This window comes from Ambystoma mexicanum, chromosome 4q (assembly GCF_040938575.1).
Source record: "Ambystoma mexicanum isolate Mex_15411 chromosome 4q, UKY_AmexF1_1, whole genome shotgun sequence".
Lineage (NCBI taxonomy): Eukaryota > Metazoa > Chordata > Amphibia > Caudata > Ambystomatidae > Ambystoma > Ambystoma mexicanum.
Window position 1 is genome coordinate 395307052 of NC_090928.1, and position 25545 is coordinate 395332596.

At 44.3% G+C, this 25545-nt stretch overlaps 1 protein-coding gene across 1 annotated transcript in view; it reads left to right on the forward strand.

The window, feature by feature from the left end:
- Nucleotides 1–25545, forward strand: part of RYR2 (ryanodine receptor 2) — a 3854281-nt gene that overhangs the window by 849830 nt on the left and 2978906 nt on the right. The window contains exon 6 of the mRNA XM_069607971.1: nt 18257–18331. Within this exon, the coding sequence (XP_069464072.1) occupies nt 18257–18331 (75 nt within the window). The remainder of the gene's footprint in view (nt 1–18256; nt 18332–25545) is intronic.

Genomic DNA, 25545 nt, shown 5'->3' on the forward strand with positions numbered 1-25545 from the left:
TCCTCAACTGCAGAAGGGTTTTGACTTGTTTGTAATTTTGACATATTTACACTACGGACCAGTTCTCCATATTTGAGGCAGAGGGGGCTTTCTTACGTATTTGTGAGAAACTTTTAGTATTTGTAGATTTCCTTCTGACTTTTCAGTTTCTTTGTCCTTTCAGGTAAAGCAATTGCTGGGGAAGCCACGTCAGGAGACTACTTTGAGGATTCAATGCTGGAAAATAGGACCTCTTCTCCCTCAATTGCTATCATAGACTGAACAGTGAGGTCAACATTGATATGTTTTTCTTGACAGCTCCTCATTTGCACTTAAGGCTGTAGGATTAGATGAGCCCAGTGGTTTAGACCATTTAGGAGAGATAAAACCATCCAATAATGAACATTTTGAATTCATTTGGGTCATGATACGTTTTTGATCTTAAAATTCCTGGTTTAGATTTTCATTTAATTCTACCAGGGAATTCAAAACAAAATTTAAAGCAAACATGGCAGAATTTTCCAACTGTGGTGTTTGCGTGTTGTTCACCAAATTGGACGAATTTATCGAAGTCATCAAAGTTTGGTAGGAAAATACAAACGGTTAAAAGATTTTAGAACTCTCTGAGGCATATAGCGAGGGAGATATAGACAGGGAATCATCCAGATCTTTAGGAAGAGGGCCATCATTTAAAAATGAGTAAACAAGTCTGCATCAGTAGGAATTGCTCGATTTCCATTATCAACGTCTTTGTTTGTTTCATGACGCACCACTTCTGCAAACGACACCCCCACTTTATGTCTAATACTGGTGCACATAAACTCGGCACCTTCTAGGATAGACGCATCCCCAATGTCATTGGTGGCATTCAAGCCATTCCTTTGCTTTCGAGGCTCATTTGACGGCTCACAAGAGTTACCGTCATCACCTTCCTTGCCCTCAGTGGGATTCCAGGTTAAATTAGCCATCTTTCCCCGCACAATATGGTCCACTTGCAAATTAATAAATGGGTCTGGTGAAGCACCCAAGACTGGGACCGATTTGCTTCTTAAAGCATACATTCAGGCAGGTAGAGGAACTTAGGTATATGCTTCTGATGATCTAGCAATTTATCTGAGTTTAATTTTATGCGTCTCAGAATAAAATTGAAGTCACAGGAATAGGGACACATAAAGAGAGCAACAAAGTTATCCTTTAAAATGATCTTCTTACCAGAGGATTAGGAGCCAGGGCCAATTCCAGAATTCAGCTCTTCCAGGGGCGTCAGGCAGTCATCCTCCAACAGACTATAGCAGACTGCACTCTGTTTTCACACTTCATGTTGCAGTATGTTTATTTGGCTTAATTTATTGTTGCACAAAAACAGTCGACCAAACAGCAGCAACAAGGTGACTCCCTCTAACTGCCGTGACCGGCAGAATGCGCAGAGCCAGCTAGAGGTGGCGGCGACGCACCCCAAGGGAAGGGAGAAACCAGACTGGGGAGCATGCAGCCGAGTGGATTCACAGCTCAGCAAGCTACAAGTGGTGGGTTGGAAAACGCATCCCCCGCAAACAGCGGCACTGCTGAGGCAGACCCTATCGCGTCTCCAGCCGCCACAGGGCCCGAGGTACTCTCCCACAGTCCAGCTAGAGGGAGAATAAAGACAGCCGGTTCCCCACACTAGTCAAGGTAGCTCCGAGTCAACAGTAACAGCGCTGGCAACAGAAGGACAAAGAGAACGCCAAGCGCGACCGCAAGAAAGCAACTGCAGTCAGCAGGACGTTACGTCAGGGATTTTCACTAGGCCAATGTCTTTGCACTTTCCTCCGTTACATTACCAATAGTTTGTTGGCTAACCCTTCTTCATTCATTGGGAATGTTATCACCTGTCGGAAAAGGTGAAACCTTTGTCCCTATCCTACAGCAGAGAGGTGCCAGATTAGTATAGGGGAAAAATCAACAAAGGAGAGGAAAAAAAGGCATTTCCTAGAATCAAACACACCAATGGAAAGAAGGAGGAAGCCAGCTAAGACGGAATAACAGATTCTTGTGGGAATTTCGCTACCACTGTGCCTTAAGTAAATTCTTCCATTTGGTACAAACATATTTCCAGTCTGGATTCTGGGAGCCAAATGGACTTTTCAGGATGTTCTGTTGAACAGCCCATCTCTACAGGAGCTGGGACGAAGTTGATGCTGATCTTCTGTTAAGGGGGGGGGGCTGTGGACTCCTCCTACAATGACTGTGGATTTCTAGGACCTGCCTGTTGACATCTTCCCAAAGCCTTGCCATCTGACACCTCATTATAGAAAATGTGCAACTCTTACACGAGCAATTTCCCATGGTGTTAGCACTAGGCAAACATTGGCCCTCATTACAACACCGGCGCTAAACCATGGCGCTATTAGCACCATGGTTGGTGCCGGTGTTGTAACGAGTCTGCCATGGTGAAATGGGGAAATACCGCCCCATTCCAAGGTTGGCAGGGCGGTATTTCCCCATTTCACCATGGCCCTGCCCCATTCCCATTTTTGCCCTATAGGGCTCAATGGGAATGGGGAAGGTGGCAATTATGGTACCGCAAATTGAGGTACCGTAATTGCCTGCGAGGTCCCTTTGCGGGCCCCTACTTTAACAGCTGGTCCAGACCAGCCGTTCAGGTCGGGTCGCGCAAAGGGACCTCGTAGTAAGGCGCTAAGTGGTTAGCCTGGTGCACATACATATTCTTTCACTGCATTTTTGCACCAGGGCAATGTTTTCCCTATCTCTAATGCCTTTCCTATGTCCTTAGGAACTACTGTCAAACCACATCTAAGCACAGTTTCCTATTGGCAATTAAATCCAAAATAGAGAAAAAGACAATTTCAGCAGATAATACTGTCCCAAATATGTATGCCATTCTGTTATCTAAATGCGTAGCATCGTCATGTCAGCCTGGTCTATGTTATCACCAAATAATATATCGACCCACAAACTAATTGAAAACATATTTTTATTGGATGCACCACTACTGGAGATACCCTCACAACTTTCTCCAATAGCACCTGGAAATTAATTATGATGGAAGTAACACATTCAATCGTGCTGTTTTTGCGAAGGCTGCAGTGACATTGTGTTCGGGGGCCATGTTTGCCACAAAAAAGCAATGTTCATTGCTATTAGCCTCCGGGGCTCACAGTTTTTTTTAAGGGAAAGTGCAACTGTGAGTTATGTGCATGCCCAATTTCCTTTAAAAATAAAACTAAAAATGAAGATGGCCGCTGCTGAAAATAGTAAAGGGAATAGCTCCCTTTACTGTTTCCATATCAGTCATCTCTGGAAAAGAAGTCACATTCGGCAGCAGAGTGAAGGAGTGGCAAGGACGGAAACTGAGCAGTGGGAGGGGTGGGTGTGCAAGAAAAAGGCAATGGGGGTGCAAATGAGGGACCAGAGGGGCAAAAGCTGTGCACAACATGACGCACTTGGAGCAGAGGCACAGGAGCCCTGGAAAACACGTAGCTGTTGGCAGATTCCCTGCATAACCCTGGCCGCTGATTTGCCAGCACCTCTGCCCTTGGTGCTAGCAAAGGAAAAGCCCCTGGCTGCAAATGAGACATTTTCCAAGACACTAACTGCAATTATTATTGCACTAATAGATATGCAACATCCACAGACTTACGTTAAAGAAGAAACACAAACAGATGACCCTATGCTGAATACCCAGAGCAAAATAATGCCAGGGAACAGAAGTATTGAACCTCTAGTCAAGCATAACAGGCCTTCAATAGAGATTGAGACCCCAGAGAAGTCAATGAAACCATTGGAATATATCATGTATATTAACAGAGACCAGGGTGCTTGCAATAAGTGCAGTGCCATTGCTTATTCAAACTCTGCTGCAGGAAGGAGAAGCTGTCAATAAAGGCAGACGGATCAAAGAAAGGAGGGAAAGTGAGATAAGCAAAGGCAAAGTCAACAAATCAATAGGCTTAACAAATTATAAAAAAAAGCACTGGTACCCTTAGGGTAAGCAAAATCAGTCAAAGACAAGAATATCTAGTCCTCCGAAATCGGTCCCAATGAAATGCAGAACCACAAAAAAAGAAATCCATTTTTGGGGAAGATTCCCCCAGAGAAAAGGAAATCCGGAAACAGACTGGCCAGTGACCAAGAAGCAGAACAATGCAAGCAATTCAAACGTAAACCCCTTTGCAGATAACTTGTCGCTGGAATCGTTGCCCCACCCCTAAAAGCTATGAAAAGTGCCGGACTCACATAATACCACCACCAGCCTCCTAAGGCGGAAATCGCAAACGCACTAGACACATATTAATCAAAGGAATACAGCTATACCCCATCTACAGTCATTTAAAAAACCAATCTATTTGATGTATTGAGCGTTTACTTCATGAAGAAAACATGTGTACTGGACACTTTGCGATGGTTCTCCAATTAATAGTCTTTACATCAACAGCCATTTTCCTTGTACGTTTTGTAGAAGCAATGATGACCATATGGGCCTTTCGAAAGGCAAGCAATGTTTAAATCAACATTTCTGGTGTATTAAAAAGCCTCAAACTGAATTATAATATAAAATGTCTTATTACGAACGTTTGCATTGTGTCAAGTATGGGAATCCAAGCCAAAACGATTGGGGATCATGTTCTTTTATTTTGTCATCCAAGCATAAACTGCAAGATGATAGATGCACGTTCAAATCGCAGCGGGCCACTTAACTAAACCAGCGCTATGAGCCAAACGAAATAACTGTCTCGTATACTTTGCAAATACAGATATCCACAAGGTGGTTGTTTCATTGGAACAATATCTCGAAGACAAAGGGACCAAGATGCAAGGTCCTATGTACTATATCTCGTATTTCTAAAGACTCCAATGCATAGCACATCCCTATAAATTGGACTGACTACGTCTCCTGGTATTACTACAAGGCCTTTCAGGCATGTACAGAGTTAAAGATTCTCAGTATCCATCCTCAGGTCGACTCTAGCAAATAGCCCATTTCATCCATAAGGAGGGCAAATGACTATTCAGAGTACTAATTGAAAGGATACAATTGCTAAAAAAGTGATGAAAGTTGGTCTGAGTTATTGAAGCCACTTGATTTTCAGAAATGTTCTGCGTGATGCGCTGGTTGAATAATGTCAATTTAGGCTACACACATTTTGCAGTAATCCTCTCTATTGGCCCCTATATTTATGGCCTGTATGCTGGGTAGCTTGATTCCTTTTCCATGGAAGGGGAGCACTGTTATTGCAGTGCACAAAAAAGGCTCCTGTCTATGTGCACAGAATTACAGAATGATAACCCTACTTGACATCGCTGGTAAAACGTTTGATCGTCATCTATTGCAATCAGCGCACAACTGATTTAAGGGAAAATCCCTCATTCCAATCGAACACGTTGGTTTCAGAAAAAGGAATTCCACAATGGACACCTTTGTCACATTACAATGATTGACTGAGAAATGTCTACCTTACATTTTAACTTTGTGAATTTGTTGATTGCTTAACTCCTTTTGTCTGCAATGATAGACCCCAGCTATGATTAAAGGTAACTAAATTACGCATGTCATCTTCATTATTAAAAATGATAACTGAGCTACACACAGATATCTGGGTACAGGTACAGCTGGATGAATTCGGCCATGTTACTTAAAAAAGTGAAAACTTAATGATCTTATGCAGCGATGTATCTTTTCTGCTACCTCTATTTAGTGGACTTTAAATATGCTTGGACAGCTTTTAATTGTTCTCCTCCTGACTCGACAACGCTTAAATCATGGTGACAGCTTCCTTATCATGTATCAAACTCCTCTTGGGTTTGAACACTGATTGACAGCATTGGCAAGCTATTGTATGGAACATAACTAGTAGATAAACATCTCTGAAACGAAAATAATACCTTTTCCTGATCAAAAATTAAAAAAAATCAATTCAAAACATCTAGAAATATTCAAGAAATATTGCTGCTTAGGAATTTTCTTTGGAAATCGTTAACTTTGCCACAATTATTTCAAGGAAATCTCTACTCTTGAACGTGCTGTACATGGAGACCTGATGGATGTCTAATTACAACAGGCATCTGGAAGTATTTTCCCTGAAAATCAATCCGCATGTGTTATCCTGAAAAGTGTATGCACGCTGTTTCCCAAACAGAGACAAAAATCTTGATAAACATTTCCACTAATAGGTGCTTCAATCCCAAAACAAGCTGTTCACTTGTAACGTGTGCTCTGTAGGATCATCTCTGCAGGGCACACAGTGATCATACAATCATGGTTTACAGATTCTCAAACTGGACCTTGTAAGATCAGGGAATCATTGAGAATGCATCTTGGTCCTAACAACAAACTCACTCCTTTGTTTTTCAATCAAATCCCACTCTCCATGCCAAAATTGGAATTGCAGGATGACAACAATAGCAGAATTAGGCCATGTGACAGATTTACATCTGCAAGCCGAAACTTCCCAAGTTTTTTCAAACCTTCAGGAAGCTCACGTGAATGGATTCTGCATTAAAGCGAGGTCTCATAATCCTCCTCGCTTTCAAAAAGCACTCTTTGCCTTAAAAGGTGGTATTAATGATTTCTACTTAGGTGAACTTGCAGGGCCACAGGGTGTGTTACTAAATCATTGAAAACCCTATAGACACATATCTATATTTTTGCTGCCCACCATTTATTTATCATGCTGGCAACTGTTAGGCAACTTTGCCACCCAAATGGGAGGTTGCATACAGTGAGAAAATATGCATATGAAGTCTGGTGATTAGGGCTATGAGGAACAGTTTTTGTTCACATACCACTCCTCCTTCTCTCACATCCCCTTTCTTGGACCTTTGTCCTTTTTGCCATCCCTACTGGTTCGCCCTGCCTTGTCCCCCCTTGCCCTTTTGTCATGTCTACCTTCTTTCTGTCCTGTGAAGAACTGTTATTCTCTTTTTTCTTTCCGTAACCAAACCCTGATATTCTCCTTTACAACCTTTTAAACTCAAACTTCATTAACACTTTTTCTAGTTTCTGTTACGTCACTCAGCAGGACCTTACCCAGATGGTGTCACACTGCCCCCATGCCCTCCCGACTCCGTCCTTTTCCACCTTCATAATGCTGTGCACTAAATCCATCAGGTTAACTATATATATATATATATATTCACTAACGAAAAACGTTGTTAAAGGGACGTTATGGTAATTTGCACTAGTAAAAACATGTAAAATTCAATGGAAAAAAATTGTTACAGGGACGTTATGGTTACAGCTAACACCGAAAAACCTCAGAAATACTCCAGTTATGGTAAGCTAAGCAACCATAACTCGTGCCACCACCGTGCACTGCTAAGACTAACACCTAGGACATCAAAGATGACATCACAAATGTCCTTCTCTACAGAATTCCTCTACAGAATTCTCTGCAACACTTTGTGCAGAGTGGCAAAATTGCCAATGGAGGTACAAAAAATGCCATTTCCTTGAAACCACTGGAAATGTTGCTGGTTATTAATGCTTTCATAGTCGGTGCAGAACATCCCAGCACTGCACATACAGTCGCACATGCTTCTGTTTATCCAACATCTCCCGACCTCTGGCTGTGGACAAATTACACCAGTATGCTCCCATTGTCCTCTTGGTGTCATCGATGAGAAATTCACCTTTGCAGTAGGAAATATCTGCATCACAACGGTCATCAACTTCTTTAGGTAAGCAAGCAAACGTGAGCATGACATGTGCCCCAAATGTAGTCCTTCAAAATGCACGACCACCACATCTGCAGTACCAACAGAGGTCACATTTGCAAAGTAGATCCATGCATCCAAAACCCACTCATAAACTCTGCCCCAAAAAGCCTGCACTCCTTCCAGCTGAAAGTCAGTATCGAACCCTCTTCCCATGGCATACCTGTGCAGATCATGCACAAAGGTGTCACCGACTATAAGCACTCGCCGTCTGTCCATCTCTGCCAACCTCACTGCATCGAACCACACCCTCGAATCCTCAGTGAAGAATCCCACAGCTCCATTTGTGAAGGCTCCATGGGCAGAAGGCCATGATGTGGCGCGTGCGCTTTCCCAGCTACAGCTAGGGCCACGCCCCAGTAAAGCAGACACAGTCCTTCTTCCCTTTGCACTCGAATTTTCCAACACTCCCTTAGTGGCGCTTATTGGCAAGTATAACATTTCAAAAACGCCTGTACCAATCACATACTGAACCTCGGCATTGCACACTATCATTTCTGTACACAACTCTATATTTCCTGTTAAACACTCTGAGAGCACGTTCCCTTTGCTTCCAAAGCCCCTCCACCACAACCTTTTCCTACAGGATACCCTATTTCAGCATCCAAAATGATCCTGCGGCGCAACCAGCACACCTTTCGCCATGCACACAACAGTCCACCCTTGCCCACACCCAGCACAACACTATCAATCCATGCAGCATGCGACCATGTGGGCAGCTAACATTGTGCAAAAAACGTAACATAAGTAGCAGCACTTCAATCCAAGTCCGTCGCACCATAAAACACCCATTCACAAAAACAGGTTGCAATTAGCAGCATCCACAAACATACCACAGCCTCCATCACCCCTACCCACTGTCCTTCACGAAGTATAGTGTCACTACCAACCTAATCACAACATTTTCACAACATTGGCCCTACTTCAACAAATCTGCACACAGCATAGTAAACAACCCACACAAGCTACACTTCAGCCATACCCTCTGCACACACAGCACCCAGTGCCCACACTGCGTGACTTTTCATTGTACCATCTGCAATCACACATCCAAAACTTTACCATATTCTACCAGCAACCTCACCTGCGGAATCAAACATACACACCTGCCAGCTCACTTCTGCTGCTCTACGGTGTCCGAAATGTACTCCACAACCATTCTTTACAGGTCACCACCCTCTACCAGATACACAGTCAAAATTGCATAAGTGGCATGTGTTTCCTCAAGTCCTACGCTCTTCAATTCATAGCCTACAGCCTACGCCCTTCAGCCAGGCATCCAATAGGCTAGGCCTTGAACACAGTCACTGCAAAGTAATGCCACCATGCATGTGACCATATAACCAACTATGCCAATCCACATACACACCACTGCCACCAGCACTCCTACCCACCCTGCACACGCATCCACCAATCACATACTGAACCTCTGCATTGCACCCATTGGAGAAAACAGGTTGCTATCAGGAGACTCCACAAACATACCAGAGCTATGGTTTGCTACCAACAACTCTGGAGGCCATTCTTCTGCAAACCAATGCCCACTCCTATGTACTCCAAAACAGGCTGTGCCCGGTGAATACCAAACATCTTTACATTGGACTGAACAATCCCTTCTGACAGTCACATTGATATCCTGTTATAGCCATCCTGAAGACACTGCAACCCTTTCAGGTACTCTTTTATCCTCATCCTCACATGGATCCTTTGGTGCAGTGACTGCAGTCCTTTCGTACTCCTTATGGCCAAAGTCAGTTGACTACCCAAGGCCCTGACAGTTGCCCCATCACCACAGACTGCTGACCAATCCACGCAGGCACACATGTCGCGTCCTCACCCTTTATCTTTCCTACCTCCAGAACATACTTGTCAGCAGGATTATTGCCTTTCCGGCCTCCTTTCAATCACTTGTGTAGACCCCATTTAGATAACATATGTTATAAACTATACATTTGTATAGTTTTTAATTGTAACACACATAAAATGTTGAAATGATGATATAAATGTTGTGTTTTTAACAACGTTTTTTCTGCAGCTTTCACTGAAAGTCTGTAAACAATATTGATGTGATTCGAGAAGTGATGCCTGGATGCAACATTTGAGTGGGCAAAAGTTGGAGCAGTGTTGGTGAGACTCCTTAAATAACAACTTGCCCTGAATTACTTTTCCTGTTTTGCAGAATCTCTGTGGCATTTTCTGCTTTGGAACAGAAGGGTAGCCCTCCAAAAACTCAATGCTATTCTCCCATGTTGATTATTTCCTAATTCTAGCTCCAGTTTTGAATGACCACTAAAATGGCGCACACGCGCACGCTGTACTTCGGTCAGAGCTGCGCCCTCATGCCAAACGCACTTTCAATGTCGATCGGTTGGAAGATCAGTCCCCTTAAGTCACACTACCAGCTGCACCTCCTCAGAGGTATCCTTCCTTTCCTCTCCTTCCCCCAGAAGCTCACTGTCTCCAGAGCCCTGGTTCTCTCGAAGCTGGACTACTGTAATAGCCTCTATCTAAATCTGCCTGCCTCTGCTCTCCGCCCTCTGCAACTCATCCAGAACAGGACTGCGAGACTTGTCCTTGGCCTCAAGCCCAGGGACTGTATCTCTCCAGGACTGAAATCGCTACACTGGCTCCCTGTGGCTGCGAGGATTAAGTTCAAAACCCTCTGCATTGTCCACAAGGCCTTCTGGGGCCTGGGGCCAAATTACCTTCAACTCTCCCTTCCTAAATATCTTCCTTCTCGAGCACTTCGCTCTTCCGCCTCCAACTCCCTCAGGTTCAGCCGCTTCTCCAAGCAACGAGTTGGGGGGAGATCTCTTTCCGCTGCAGGGGCCTCCCTCTGGAACAGCCTTCCTGCCTCCCTGAAACTTGAGGCGAACCATCTCCGGTTCTGGAAGCACCTCAAAACCTTCCTCTTTGCTTCTGCTTTCTCTCTCCCTCTCCCCTGCTAAATCACTGAAACTGTACAGAATCAGCAACTGGGCCACTCACCAATCTCGGTCTTTGGCCCAGCCACTCTCCCCTGCACTGCCTTCCTGGCAACCCCTGCACTGCGGGAATGTCTCTGTATCCCTACAGCCCCCCTTCCCAGCACTTGTCTGCACTTATCTTGCACTTGCCACCAGCTGGCCCTTATTATTTATCTTGTTCATTACTAACCCTGTACTGCACTTTCCCCTCTCCCTTTCCCCCTTGCACTTTTCCCCTCCCCCCTACCCATGCACTTGCGCGATCTGAATGACACCTGGCCTAGTAGGATCGCTGTCTGTCTCCCCTTGTTCCCCCCTCCCTGCCTCGTCGCGCCTTGAAACACTTGTGTATAGGCGCGTTACAAATGCCATATCATATCATTAAGAACCCAGCTGAACTCCCCTGATTAGCTCTGTTGTGTCTTAGCAGAGTTGACTCCTGTTCCTACCATATCCACTTGGGAAAGTTGTGAACTGTTCTTCCTCATTACAATTCATTTGAGCAGAGTTAATGAATGTCTGTGAGTGTCTTCTATGCGTTCATGAAAAATGCAAAAATTGGCTATGAACATCAAATTAGCATCTCAGCTACTCGTGAATTATGTAAGTTCATGCATTTTTGATTACACACAAACTTTGTTTGCTCTTCTGCTGCTCGGTAGTTATCCAAGCTGTGCTTTGAACCTGATACTGTTGGCTGACACTGTCAAATATTCCATCACTATTATTAGAGACATCAGCCCAGCTGGGAGCTTCCTGGATTCTTTGTTTAAAGACCTCCAGCTGTGACAGGACATGCGAAAATGAGTGCACTCATTCTTCTGCCCACACATATCAAGGATGATGTTTTAGTGATTTAACCCATTAAGTGTCCTTGAGAGGTACATGTACATTTGAAAGGCCTTTCAAAAGTGCTCTGTCAGTATTTCATCACAAGGATCTCAATAGGAGAACCGAGGGGCACAATTCTCTTATATGCACAGGGTGGAAGGAACTCACAACGCATACTTGTGCATATTAGCTGTGACTAGTCCAATCCACTTTCACTTTCTAGTTGATTGCAAGCGTGTGTGTGCTGTGATTTTACCCAGTCTGTTTAGTACGGAATGCAGTACAGAAAATTGATCGCATCAATGTTTCAATGCAGGAAAATCATTGCAAACAAATTCACCAAAAACATATTTTTGTAAAAAAAAGGTACAGATAGTATGTATGGAAATGGAGATAGTGTTTTTTTAGGTGTGGGTATGGGTAGGGGCTACAGGGGTATTGCATTGCATGGGGGTTCCTCCATGCATTTTGTGGATGCACTGAATTACAAAAGGGTGAACATTGAACAATACAAAAATATATATTGAAAAAACGAGTGGCCAAGCACATGGAAACGCTCCCCTTCTTTTGGAAAGTTTTATGATGTCACTCAAAGCAAACCTATGCATTCTCATTATCCCTGCAGTCAGAAAATGTTGTGATGTAATTATCTGGATCAACCTGACCCACAGAGATGTTTCTACTCATAAAGAAACGTTTCGACAGATTTGTTCACAAGTGAAGAGCTCTATTTTCAGCAAGCCACCGTCTTGGCCAACCAAGAGAATGAAGTATTAGGAAGGTTAAGGCAACACCATCGCTCAAGTGAGTGCTAACGTTGAGTTTATCCCAGTGCAGAGTGAGTGAATTTGTAGTTGTCTTAAAGGAGTGTACTTTAATGACAAGGTCAGTAATCTGACCTTGTCAATAAGGGATAGGAACCCCTCTCAGCCTGGCTTATGAGGCCTACTAGGGTGCAAGCCTGAGCCAGTCCCATCCCAGAGGGGGATGGTGGCAGTACAGAGGGTCCAAGTTCCTGTCCCCTCCTAAAGTGCATCTTTACATACCTGCATTACCAACTTGCATCACCCCATCCCTTCTGAGAAAGATGCTGGCCAGGTTTTCTCTTTCTTTTATAGAACCAAAAAGAACACTGAAGCAATATGGAAAGACCCGCTGCGGGATAAGCACCCCACACTATCAGCCTGCCATTGCACGAGGCCCGAACTAGCAGGGAGAGAGAGAGTCAGTAGACGGAAAAGGAGAGCCTATCCAGCTGCCTGACATGCTGTGCATCGCTTCCCAGCAATGGTGCGCACTATAGACGAGCAACGGCACTAAGAGTACAACGTCAAGGACTTTACCCGGAGCAGCGTTCACACGGCAACCTTCCACTCACCATGGAGACTGCCATTCTGCGGCCACCTAACATGAACTGGGTCACTCTACACAGCGGGCCTCTAGTGTTGCAATGCGATTGCCTCACGTGCATAAAAGGGTGGGGCTTAACCCGCTAGTTGTTATTTCCAGTGTTTGTAGCACCTTCCGTGTGGGGAAGGCAGGACCAGATTGGTCTGGGGCAGTTATCAATGGGAGAAGGAGGGAGAGGATAAGAGGGGCAATAGGACACAAGACGTTGTGGGTTGTTCCGGTGAGGTCAAAAGAAATGGAAGTGGCCCAACCTGCAGAACACAAGGAGAGACAAGCATGCATCTACTGTCCTCTCAGCACACTGTGCGCGGAGAACTGTTTTGCTAAGCCGGCTTCACCTGTTACCATTGGTGTCCTTGGTTGCAGCAGCCGTGCAGGGATTGATTTGGAAAGCCTGGCACATTACTTTTTAAAGATGTTTCTTTGTTATTAACATGTAAATGGTTAAGTATTTGGAGTTGATGGAAAGTTTTCGACTGATAACTCACACACAGCTCCAGTTACCTGCCGAATTCCTCATTAGGTAACGAAAAGGAGCAATAATACAGCTCAACATTGAATGCTTAGTGTACAGCTATAATATCTGCCAGTTTGGTACGCAAAAAATAAAATCTAATTTTATGGTGACCTTGAAACTTTCAATATGCAGTAATAAAATTGTGGCAAAAAAGTCGTCTGCACAAAAAATCGCAGAAAAAATGCTGTGGTTTGTCCCAGTAGAGGTGTACCTCATTATACCATTTAAGGGGAGTGGGGGTGGCAGGGGTGTCCACCGCTCCCCTAAAATGGCATCATGGGTCCGGCGGTTGCGGGGGTGTCCCCCGCATCCATTGCATGGATTGCGGTGGCAAAACCACAGCCTTTTTGCCGCAATTTTTTGTGTAAACTGCAATTTTTGCCGCGATTTTAACACATGGAACCCAAACTTTCTTAGCACAATGCATAACAACAAACTGGAACTTTCTGTGAAAGGATCCCAGATACGCTGCTTTACCAAGGTGTGTGATCCTTGGCAGCCACATAATTTAATCTCACCAGGCACTGCCGGCAAACAACAGGGTGCGTCTAAAGGGAGCTGTGCCCAAGGCGCCGCAACATCCGGCTTCGTAGCTTGGTGAGTACCTGCGCTTCTTTCTTTCCATTTAAATCACCTGGGGCAATGCAAATGGCATTGCCTACCAGGGAAGACATCTTGCCTGATTCAGGGCTCTGATGCTTGAGCCAGCCTAGACTGTATTAAATGACACGATGAATACGTGAGTACAGGAAGAGAGCATACCATTGATCAATGCTAAAAGCAAGCGTGCTCCAATCAATCATCCTTTCACTTATTAATAGGTAGAACATTGCGTGTGGCACATGAATCGCCATGGCATTGAAACATGCATTTATGTATTTGTACCACACGTTCTGAGGCCCCTCGGGGGACATCGCAACCTGCAGCGCGATTTCACTGACAATTATAAATGAGGGAGTGAATACGACCCCTGGAGTGTAATCCCCCGACCTTGAAGCTCGAGGGACGCAGCATCACTCCTCCTTGAGGAAGGTAGACACAGAATCGGGCAATTAAAGTCTCTTCTTGAGCCCTGCCTGCGGAATTAATGGATGAGGCTGCCAGAAAGCACGTGGCAATTCAGCTCCAGACTCCCTCGCGTGGCATGTAATGGCGAGCACAGAGAGGCATGCACGGGGCATTCTGGCAGGTGGCCTGGGGCTTGCCGTGTTTTGGGATTGCATTCTCATTACCCCTAGTGCGATTAGGCCGAGCAAGTAAAAAGGCAGAGTAGCCAAGCAGCAGTGGTGCAAGATGAAAGGGCTTACACGTGCAAAAATGCATAACCGAGAGATGCTTAGCCGTGATTCATAGATAACATCTTCGTACTACTGTTTGCTGCCCAATTTACGTATGCACGAGGCCATGAAGAAGAACTTACTCCACACCCATTGATGTCTTTTAAGTGTTTTTAAAACATTTGTAAAGAGTGACCATGGCATTAAAGTGCAACATAGTGGTGTCCAAAATCGAAATAAAGGTAACAGGTTCAAAGGTCAACATCCAAAATCGAAGCACCATAAAATGAGTCTGTTAAAGTTCGTCTAATACAGAGGTCACCCTCGAAAAAAGAATTTAGTACTAAAAGTCGATACAAAATTGGACATGGCGTGTAAAATGGGATACCCGTTAGGGAAACAAGTGACGTATGTGGGAACATGCATAGAGAGTGGCGAGGAAAAGGGAGTTATGGGAACATGCATAGAGAGTAGGCGAGGGAAAGGGAGTTATGGGAACATGCATAGAGAGTAGGCGAGGGAAAGGGAGTTATGGTGGAACCGAGCACCGACGACAAAAAAATGGCGACATTCTTGAAGGCTCACTTTTGAAAATCGACATTTGTACTGATTCGATTGTAAAACACGCCTCATTATGCTACGTACTATTCTTGTGGATTGCAGGACTTCAGAGCACACACCTCAACATGACTCCCACTGCTGTGGAATGCAGAACAGTAAAGTACACAGCTCAGCATGCTGTCTACTCCTGTGATACACAGGACAGTGGAGTACACACCTCAGTATACTTGTAGAATGCAGGATAGTAGAAAACACACCTCAGTATACTACCTATTAGTCTTGTGGAATGCAGGACAGTAGAGTACACACCTCAGCATACCTCCTGCTCATGTGGAAAGCATGACAGTAGAGAGCACAGCTCAGAACTCCTCTGACTCCTGTGGAAGCAGGCATGTAGAGTGCACATGTCAGCATACCTCCTACTCCTCTGCAAAGCAGCACAGTAGAGAACACACCTCAGTATACTACTTACTAGTGGAATGCATGACACTAGAGACACGGACTCAGCATGCCTCCTACTACCGTAAAACAGCGGATAGCAAAGTACACACCTCGGCATGACTCCCACTGCTGTGGAATGCAGAACAGTAGAGTACACCGCTCAGCATAACTCCCACTGCTGTGGAATGCAGAACAGTAGAGTACACAGCTCAGCATAACTGCCACTGCTGTGTAATGCAGAACAGTAGAGTACACACCCCAGCATAACTCCCCCTGCTGTGGAATGCGGAACAGTAGAGTACACACCTCAGCATAACGCCCACTGCTGTGGAATGCCGAACAGTAGAGTACACACCTCAGCATAACGCCCACTGCTGTGGAATGCCGTACAGTAGAGTACACACCTCAGCATAGCTCACACTGCTGTGGAATGCGGAACAGTAGAGTACACACCCCAGCATAACACCCCTGCTGTGGAATGCGGAACAGTAGAGTACACACCTCAGCATAACGCCCACTGCTGTGGAATGCCGAACAGTAGAGTACACACCTCAGCATAACGCCCACTGCTGTGGAATGCCGAACAGTAGAGTACACACCTCAGCATAACGCCCACTGCTGTGGAATGCCGAACAGTAGAGTACACACCTCAGCATAACGCCCACTGCTGTGGAATGCCGAACAGTAGAGTACACACCTCAGCATAGCTCACACTGCTGTGGAATGCCGAACAGTAGAGTACACACCTCAGCATAGCTCACACTGCTGTGGAATACAGAATAGTAGAGTACACACCTCAGCATTCCGCTTACCTGTGATATACAGGACAATGGACTACACACCTTAGCCTACTTACTGGTTGTCTAAGCCTAGAGTGTTTTTTAAACTGCTTAAAAAAATCCACACAACAAGTAAATATTGTTTTCTACAATTATGGGACAGATTCACAAAGGAAGGGAGCCATGTGGGTCATTTCCTCCTTGAAACATTTTGCCTGTGTGGTGTAGTAAATTACAACTTGCACTGTTATTCACAGGAAACATGACTAAAATATGCATATCTTTCGCATGGGCCAAATTACACAGGTAAATGTCAGTATTCACAAAGAAAATACACATCATCTTGAAAACACTTGTTTTTAATGAACATGGTAACTTGTTCATTGTGAGTTATGCCTTTGAATTTCTTTTTCCTCTTGGGTGAAAGTGATTTCCCCATCGCTGTTGACACGTCCTAACACACCTGCTTCCAACCTGACAACGATTGGTGGTCTTTCCCACGCTCATTGTAACGCTCAGATGCTTAGGGTGCTTATATTGTAAATGATTTAAGTACATACATGTGGGAATGCATTTGCAAGTTGTGAGCACGCATGAAAGTTGGGGAAGACCAACATTTGCATTGCTCTCCTTCACTCCCCTACTGACACACTCTTTGAAATGCAAATGTTGACAATGTGTTAGCAAATTATGCATGGTTGTGCAAAACAGCCATATTTCACAGACATAACTTGTTTTGTGAATTATCTGTCATTTGCTTTTTGAATTGTTATATTATGTTATGCTAATGAAAGAAACCACAAAATTATCCCAACAACACTACTGTATTTTACGCTTTAAATTTGAATAAAAAGTCTATCTTATAACCTTTTTGTCCCATGTAAATTGAATATACTGTTATGAATTGTAACTAAGTTACAGTGGTTGAGCTATCAGTTCCACCTCAACTTGTGTCGATTTAGTCCACACACATATATATATATATACATATATAGTTGTTGCAAACAGTGTAGTGTTGTTGGGATCTTTTTGTGGTTTCTTATATTGCTTTGGGTGCAATCCCATTAAATACCCTAAGTCTCTTCTGAGCCATATGCATGTTATGCTAATGGGAATTTGTTTAGCGCCTTCACCATTGCTATGGTCTGAACGCGCTGTAGGTTGACCGCCGTTGGGGGCCGGAGTCCGGGTCAGTGGAGATAGTCAGAGCAGTAAATAGTGCGTGTGTGCACTCTGGATGTCTGCATCTAGAGCGAATCTTTGGTGGTGGATAGCTGCATTCTAATGCTGGAAGTGGTGCGCAGGGTATGTGTGTAATGTATGTATAGATAACTTAAGTTTGTTTCGAGGCGTGAGTTGCATGAACACCTGGGGGGAAAAAAGCTTTGTGGATCTGCTCTGCTGTTTACGGAACTAACCAATCACATTTTGCGTTAATGAATGTCTTACTTGCAGGTGATCAGGAAAACAAAAAATCAATGTATTGACTGACCATTGGCAGAAACGTGCTCATTTGCTCTTTCCTAGAACTTTCCTGTTGTCTTGTTACTTACCCTTTGCAGAGTGTTTGCTAGCAGTAAATTCTTTGACACCATCCGTTTTTGTCTCAAAACAGGCCACACACTAGCAGTGTAAAATGTGTTTCTTTTGTTAGTCTGTAGGCTACTAGTCAATTTTTTTTAATCGACATATTTCATATTTCTATCATATGCATTGTGTTAGCAGGGATAGTTCACAGGAAATATCAGCCTGACTGACAGATACGTTTTTTTGTTCCAATAGGCGGCTCAAGGTGGTGGCCATCGAACCTTGCTCTACGGGCATGCCATACTGCTCCGCCATTCTTACAGCGGCATGGTGAGTACGCCTTTCCATGCACATTTCCTGCAGAAAGCATAATTGTCTATAGTTTTATGTTATTGAATATGTTATACAATTAAAACACAAAGTATAAATTACACAATGACCTTTGGGGAAAGAGAGACAATTTGCAATAAAATTGAACATGAATAAACGAGATAAGAATGGGTTAATGGAGGACATAAGCGATTATTGCATTAAATATGACATGTTTACTTTTAGTTATGCATTTACATATCCCAGTCCATGCTTTTGTTGTTTTTAACAACATTAGTCAGGTATGGTGAGCCAGATTTATACAGTTCCATTATTTGCAACAGGCATTCTTCCTGTTTTGAAATACAATAAAGTGCTGAGTGACTCGAACTGAGTGCATTTACCTGCTGCAAAGACAGTATGCAAATAAGGCGCGCCACCGGGATGCTTGCAAGTGAAATGACTAGAAAGTCTGTCAAATTGATTAAGGGTTAATCGCGATTCTAACATCTTTAGTAGTTCTTTTCCAATTTAATTTGAACACAAATCGAGAAAAAGACATTTTTACCCAAGGGGAACCAGGTTCTCATCATGTAAATTGCATTTGTGTCATTTTCATTTTTGAACATTTTCATGCAGTTTGACACAACTGGAGTGGTTAGAAAGACTAAGTATATAGCCTTTTATGAGATTGTATTTTACCACACACGGACCAGAAATTTCCGGCTAAGACCACTGATATTAATTTTTGCTCCTGAATGTCTTTTCTTTCTTCTTTGTTTTGGCTGAAGGGTGGCACAGTCACCAATGGAACACTCTTAGGCAGAATCCTGTGCAGTGCCCTTAGGGACCACTACACACAATTAAGACTACAAGTGGTAATACAAGTTCACCTTTGGTACAAGCCTGTACTACACTGTTAAAGTGGTAGCAGTAGCGGAGCAGTCAGGCTTATCTCAAGAGTATATGAGCAGCAGCAGAGATTATACAAAGGGACCACAATTACTGTGACTCAAGCAAACACTGACTCAAGGTTTTAGGTAAAACATAGTACATTTATTTTTAAACCATATGTAAAACACAACACTTCTATTAATTCAAAACCACACATAAAATACACTACCACCAACCAATTCTCTTGGCACAGAATAACTCAAGGTAAGTACCTTATGTTTTGGCGGACCGGTGTTGTGAAACAAAAGACGTTACTGGGAACACATATGCGATCACTTTTTGACAGCTCGGTCGTATTAAAGAAATACGTATCCGCGGCAAGAAATGTTACCGGGGCAAAACACACTTAGCATCTGGGCTAACCAGAGAGAGTTGGGGGCAAATATCATATGCAATACTTTTGTCAAGGGAGACAGAATTAGAGAACACTTGCTGACAGAAACACAAAAGTCAATAGGCTGGAGCCAGTGTCAAGTGGAACCGGGTTCCTGTTGTCGAGGATCACACAGTCAGATAGTTCAAGATTCAACGTTGCTAGGAGTACTTGGATATTGTCAACAGAGGAAACAAAAGTTATAAGAAGGAGGGAAGACAAGGGCAAGCCTTGGATGAGGAGAAAAGGGATTCACCCTAGTTCCTCATAGCAGAACACAGTACCTTATTCGATCAAGGAGCTGGTGCCACGGCAGTTGTTCCTGGTAGTTTCCTGCAGACCCACAGTTCCTGGAGCTTCAGCCAGAAGGAGGACGTCTGGAGGGGTCTGCACCACACAGGGATGAAGCCAGCAGCAGCGACGGCGAGTAAAAGGTGCGCTCCTTTAAAAACAGGAGTGGCTCTTCAGATGGCTATCCGGACCACTACATCAATGTGCAGCGATTTCAACCACAAAGAGGATCCGCTGGCTGTGGAAGATGAGCTGGCTGACCCCAGCAGGCTCAAGGGAAGAGGACTCCGGTCTGGATCTTCTCTGGTCGTCGAAGGGTAGATAGCTCAGGACTGCAGCAGGGCTTCACTGGGACGGGGTAGTTGCAGCAGCCAACTTCTTCTCCACTTCTCTTCGTTTCCTTGTAGTTCCAGTGGCGACTCAGACTTCCAGCCCAAGAGTCCTGCCTTTTATGCGAAAATCTCCCATTCACACAGCCTGGCTGTCAATCACGCAGCAGGGGGATTGTCCTGCCCGGACAACCACCTCAGCCAATCATGGCAAAGTGTGACTTGGGTTTCCTAGGATACCCTGTGCAGGGGGTGACTACACCCTCCCTTACATTCAGCCCACCTAGACACCCAGGCGCCCAGAGGAGGGCTTCTTGGCAGAAGCCCGCCAAAAGGGTGAACAAAGAAGGCAAACCTGGTTTGCAGCGAAAAGTAAAACACAAAAAGGACTTTAACAAAAAGAAATGGCGACTAAACTCAACCAGAGCAAAAAGAAAGAGTATTTGGTCAAGCGGGTTTATGTTCGACGCTAATATAATAGCCTAAAATAATACCACGTTTATATAGTATAATCGCGGTAGAAAAGTTAGGGTAGATACCACTGCCACCAGCCAAGTCTAAATGTTAAAAGAGCAATACAAGGCTCTAGGAGGTACAGATAAAAAAGGGCTAAGGAGTAACCCTTTCCAGTACTCCATGTAAGATGGGGTGTACTGTATCTGTGCAGTGGTCGAAGTGTACGAAAAGAAGTAGTGGAACTACGTTCCATGCTGGCCTGAACCCACTCCCCACAAACCCCATCACCACGCCTCTCCCACACACAATACAAACCCCTAAACACATGTTCCTGCTGTTTAAGGGAACGTTCACTGCAGTGCACTGAAAGTGCAAGTTTCAAGTTCTTCCTACACTTTTATTTTAAAATGAAACCGTTCCAGAACGTTTTTTAAAAAAAATAAAAGTATAGGAACAGTAAAATTTAATTAAAAAAAGTAGAGCAGCACCGCTCCCGACCGCTCCCGCTCACTTCGACCACTGGATCTGTGGTTAAATGACTAGGTAAAGTTAATGGCAGCTTTACCCTTTTCTGGGGGACAGTAGTCAGCCCCAGAAATGGAGTCGGTGGGAAGTCTAAAAGACAACCCTGTGTCACTGCACTGAAGGTGCTGTGTAACACACAAAAGAAGGGGGCTACTGAAGGGGTGTACTCCAGATTTCACAATCACAAAAACAGATGAAATACACACAGCAAAACATGGGCAAGAGTGGGGGAAAAGCTCACACTCTTACCAAGTGGAAATAAATAACTCCAGAAATTCAGCAAAGCTGCTGGGGGACTCACTAGGTAAGGGAAATTAGCCATAAAATGAGAATTCTCCCAAACAAACACTTTTCTAGTGGGCATGATAGCGTGCTGAGGAGATGAACTGGACTAAGCCCTTTATACCCAACTCTATTCTTTGTGTATCCTACTTAATGCAAAGTAGAATGATGTAAAAAGAAACATATAGCAGCCTGTTGCTCTGGAACATGTGCCTCCTAAGAGAAGGCAGCTGGATTTGCCCTTAAAGTGTAATGGATGGAGTAGTTCTGCAGCTGTGAAAGTATTATTTTTGGCTTCCACCCTCGCTTGATGTGAATATTGGGAAACTGATCGCAATCCCTGGCAAAGATTGGAGCGCCTGGGCTTTTAATAACTATAATTGATACATGATAGCGTTACCTGTCATATGATGTCAGAATAAAGGGAAATTGATGGTATCACTTAAGGAATTTGATCACAGTTCCTGGCCAGTGGTGTGTTACTGGCAACCTCCCGTTATGTGAGGCTCACACAAACACCCATTCATTGGCCATCATTACGAGTTTGGAGGCAGCCATGGCGCTATTAGCGCCATGGCTGCCTCCAAACTCTTTCCGACTCCGCCCAGGTGAATGGAGCAATTACCGGTTCATTCCAAGGTTGGCAGGACCAGTAATTCCCCATTCACCAGGGCCATTCCCCATTCCCATTTGAGCCCCCATAGGGCTCAATGGGAAGGGGGAAGGCGGCAATAATGGTACCGTAAATTGCAGTATGTTATTAGCTCCAGAGTCCCTTTGCGAGTCCCGTCCTTACCGCCTGGAAAAACCAGGCGTTAAGGGAGGACCCGCAAAGGGAACTCGTAGTAGGGTGGTAAGGGATTACTGGCACCGGTGCCCTTACCGGTGCCAGTAATCCCTTACCGCCCACCTCGTAATGAGGCCCTTTGTCTGTCTCAGTGCTTCTTCTCATTATATGGCGATTTTGAAAAATGATTGATTAGCACAAATGTCAGCCTGTTCTCTCCTTTCCTCGACCACATGCAAATTCATTTATAGCTAGCGTGCAATTTCTTTTAAAAGTGTCTGCAAACCTCATTTAATGATTACTAGATCGAGGCATGAAATGGATAACTAGAATGTAAAACCATCTAGGATAACGATAGAAGGTACATTGAATCATCTAAAACACCCGGAAGAGGGATTATAGAGCCATTTCCCCCCACCTATAACACCCAAACAGTTGGGAGAAATGGAACTGCCGCCAATGGAAGATTCAAAGAACGGTACCAATCAGAAGCCACACATAGACGACCCTTCCTTGCTAACGTTGCCAAAAACTGTAGCCCCTTGAATGTGGTGACTGGGTTTCAAAATCTAGACTGATCCCAAAATTGATATCAAGCTTAAACACCATTATTTTATCTTTCTGTCCTTTGCCACCCCATATCTTCCCATAGCTAAGATGTAACATTTGAAGGAACCAAGCAACACCCCTCCCCACCATGCTCAATTTACGCTTGGGGATTTATCGTGTAAGGTGCACTGAAGAATATTCTAGATGGAATCAAATTGTAATTGTAATTGGTTATTGAGAACACGCTTAAAACCCAATTCGAAGGCGAGCATGTTGCCCCGGAGCTATCCTCCCGAGACAATGAACGTGAGAAAGGCTATAGATCAGGTCTGACATCGATTTGATCAAATTCAGTAAAGTGCTTCTACACCCTTGTCCGCTTGGTATGCACTTTCAATGAAACAAAAAAATGAGAAATAAGGCAAATATTTCCTTCTTTATTTTTCTGGTTCAAAACAGGATTATACAATTCCACATAGGAAATATCATGCCATTGTATTAGTCATGGTTAGTTGAATCTAGATCTTCCATATTTGCTAATACTGTTGAACCAGATATTGAAAAGTGCCACAAGACTTTCAGGGACAAACCAAGGATGCAAATCTAGCTTGTCACAATTTGTAGTTTTTTGGTATTGAAGCTCATTTAAAAATGTCATCTAGTGATTTTAAGAAAATAAATCTGGAATCTGATTGGACTGACATTATATATAAGTCATCTGCACAGAGAAAGCTGTTCTCATGCTCGCGGTCATTGCCAACTCCATGAATTTCATTTGGTACATTACTAGCATGTGAGAATCTAGGGGATCCATATAAAAAAGCCAAGGTCAACAAAAGGCACCACTGATTGGCCTCTCTGCCATGACTGCTTAGCCCAGATGGGCAGAGTGCTCACAGTAGAGTAGCAACACGCGCCAATCTCTCAGTGAGACCGTCGTGATACTGGGGGCATTTGCACGAAACTTGAATGCTCGCGATGCATTGTTCCATGCAGGTTTTAGCGGGTTATCATTTACAAAGGGGGACATATATTGTTGGTAACATTTGGGGCCATGCATATGCAGTAATACCAGAAACTCCTAGGGGTAGCAATGGAGACCAAAGAGGTAGCGAGGGAGACCACAGGGGTCGCAGTTGCGACCCCTGGCGACCCCTAAATGATGTCCCTGACTGTGCTGCGCCACTAGTGGCACAAGACAATTTTGGGTTAATGAAGGCACTTCAGGGACAAGGAAATGCATGGCCCTATGGTGGAGTTCTGTGACAGTTCAGAAGCGATGTGATGGGGTACTGGAGACATGCAGACCTGTGTCATTGCCCTGCTTGCGCATGCTATCATAGTTTACTATATTCATGACACCTTGTGCTATTTTGTGTACCTATCTTATCCGTGAATACACCAAAGTACTGGTGAGAGCACAGTTTAGGCTGGATGGTGTGGGGAACACCTATGTGTGGTGGTCTACAGTTACATAAAGCACTATGGCTCAACGCGGCGCACGCCTGGGGACCTGGCGGGGTACTGGTGACACTTCATATTGTGACAGTGTACTGGAGACACATGCTCAGGGCTCAAGTCGAAGGTCACGCGGGGGGACTCAGTCCCGCCTAGCTGAAAGAGAAATATTTGTTGACCTTTTTGAATTTATTAATTAAAGCCGCCCTCAGGAATCAAACCACGGTCACCAGGTTTGTAGGCCGGACACTTCACCACTGCACTACATTACCTGATGAAAAACAACAAGCAACTAAAGGGCAAATTTCCCATTTCGGTACTGCAAGCCCCAAGGAAAACAATTGTACTGGTCCTTGGAGTTTAAACCATGGACACCTTTTAACGTTTTCAAAAAAAATATTAGACGAAAATGTCCTCTCTTTGTTTTGTGTTTGTGTTGATTTTATGCCATTCGTCCTGTTCAATTTGGGTGGTTAGGCAAAGCCAATTAAATGAAATGTGCATGTTTCGCCTTAATATGCACATTTCTGGCGACGTCACATCCCATTGCGTTTGTTGATGAGTCCCCCACTTTCATTTTTAGGACTTGACCCCTGCACATGCTGCTCCTTTGTAATACACAGAGCGCATGTTCATACTGTATGGTAAACGTGACACTCTGTAATAGAATGGGATGGGTTAGAGAAGGCTGCGAAAGAAGGGTATAAAAAGGATGGCATGAGGGACAGTGTGTGAGAGGAAAGTGTGAGAGGACAGCAACAGGGAAAGGGTGTATAATGAATAAAAGGGGGAGTAGAGGCTAGGCGCTGATAGAAGAGCATGGGTAATCCAGAGGGAAGAGAGAGAGATGGCAGATAGGTATAGGGCTGTGCATTAGAAAGTGGAGCGTGAGAGTGGCAGCAACACCTTTAGGCCATGGCAGAGAAGAGGCAAACCAGAGGTGTATATAAAAGGGTGTAATAGATATGTGTTTGTGTGTGAGTGTGATAGAAGTTGGGAAAAATGTAGAGAATGGTATCTTCCATTTAGGGAGATAGCGAAGAGGGCTGTGGGTTGAAGGACAGGGAGGGGTTGAAAGGGAGGAGGTGATGAGAGAGGAGGGTTCAAGAGGTGAGAGCAGAGTGCGGGGGTGAAACAAAGAAGGGCGTGAGAGAAAGAGGTAGGTGAGAGAAAGGGGAGCACGTGGAAGAGAGGAGGGTGTGTAAGGTTCAGGGGAGTGCGTGCAGAAGGG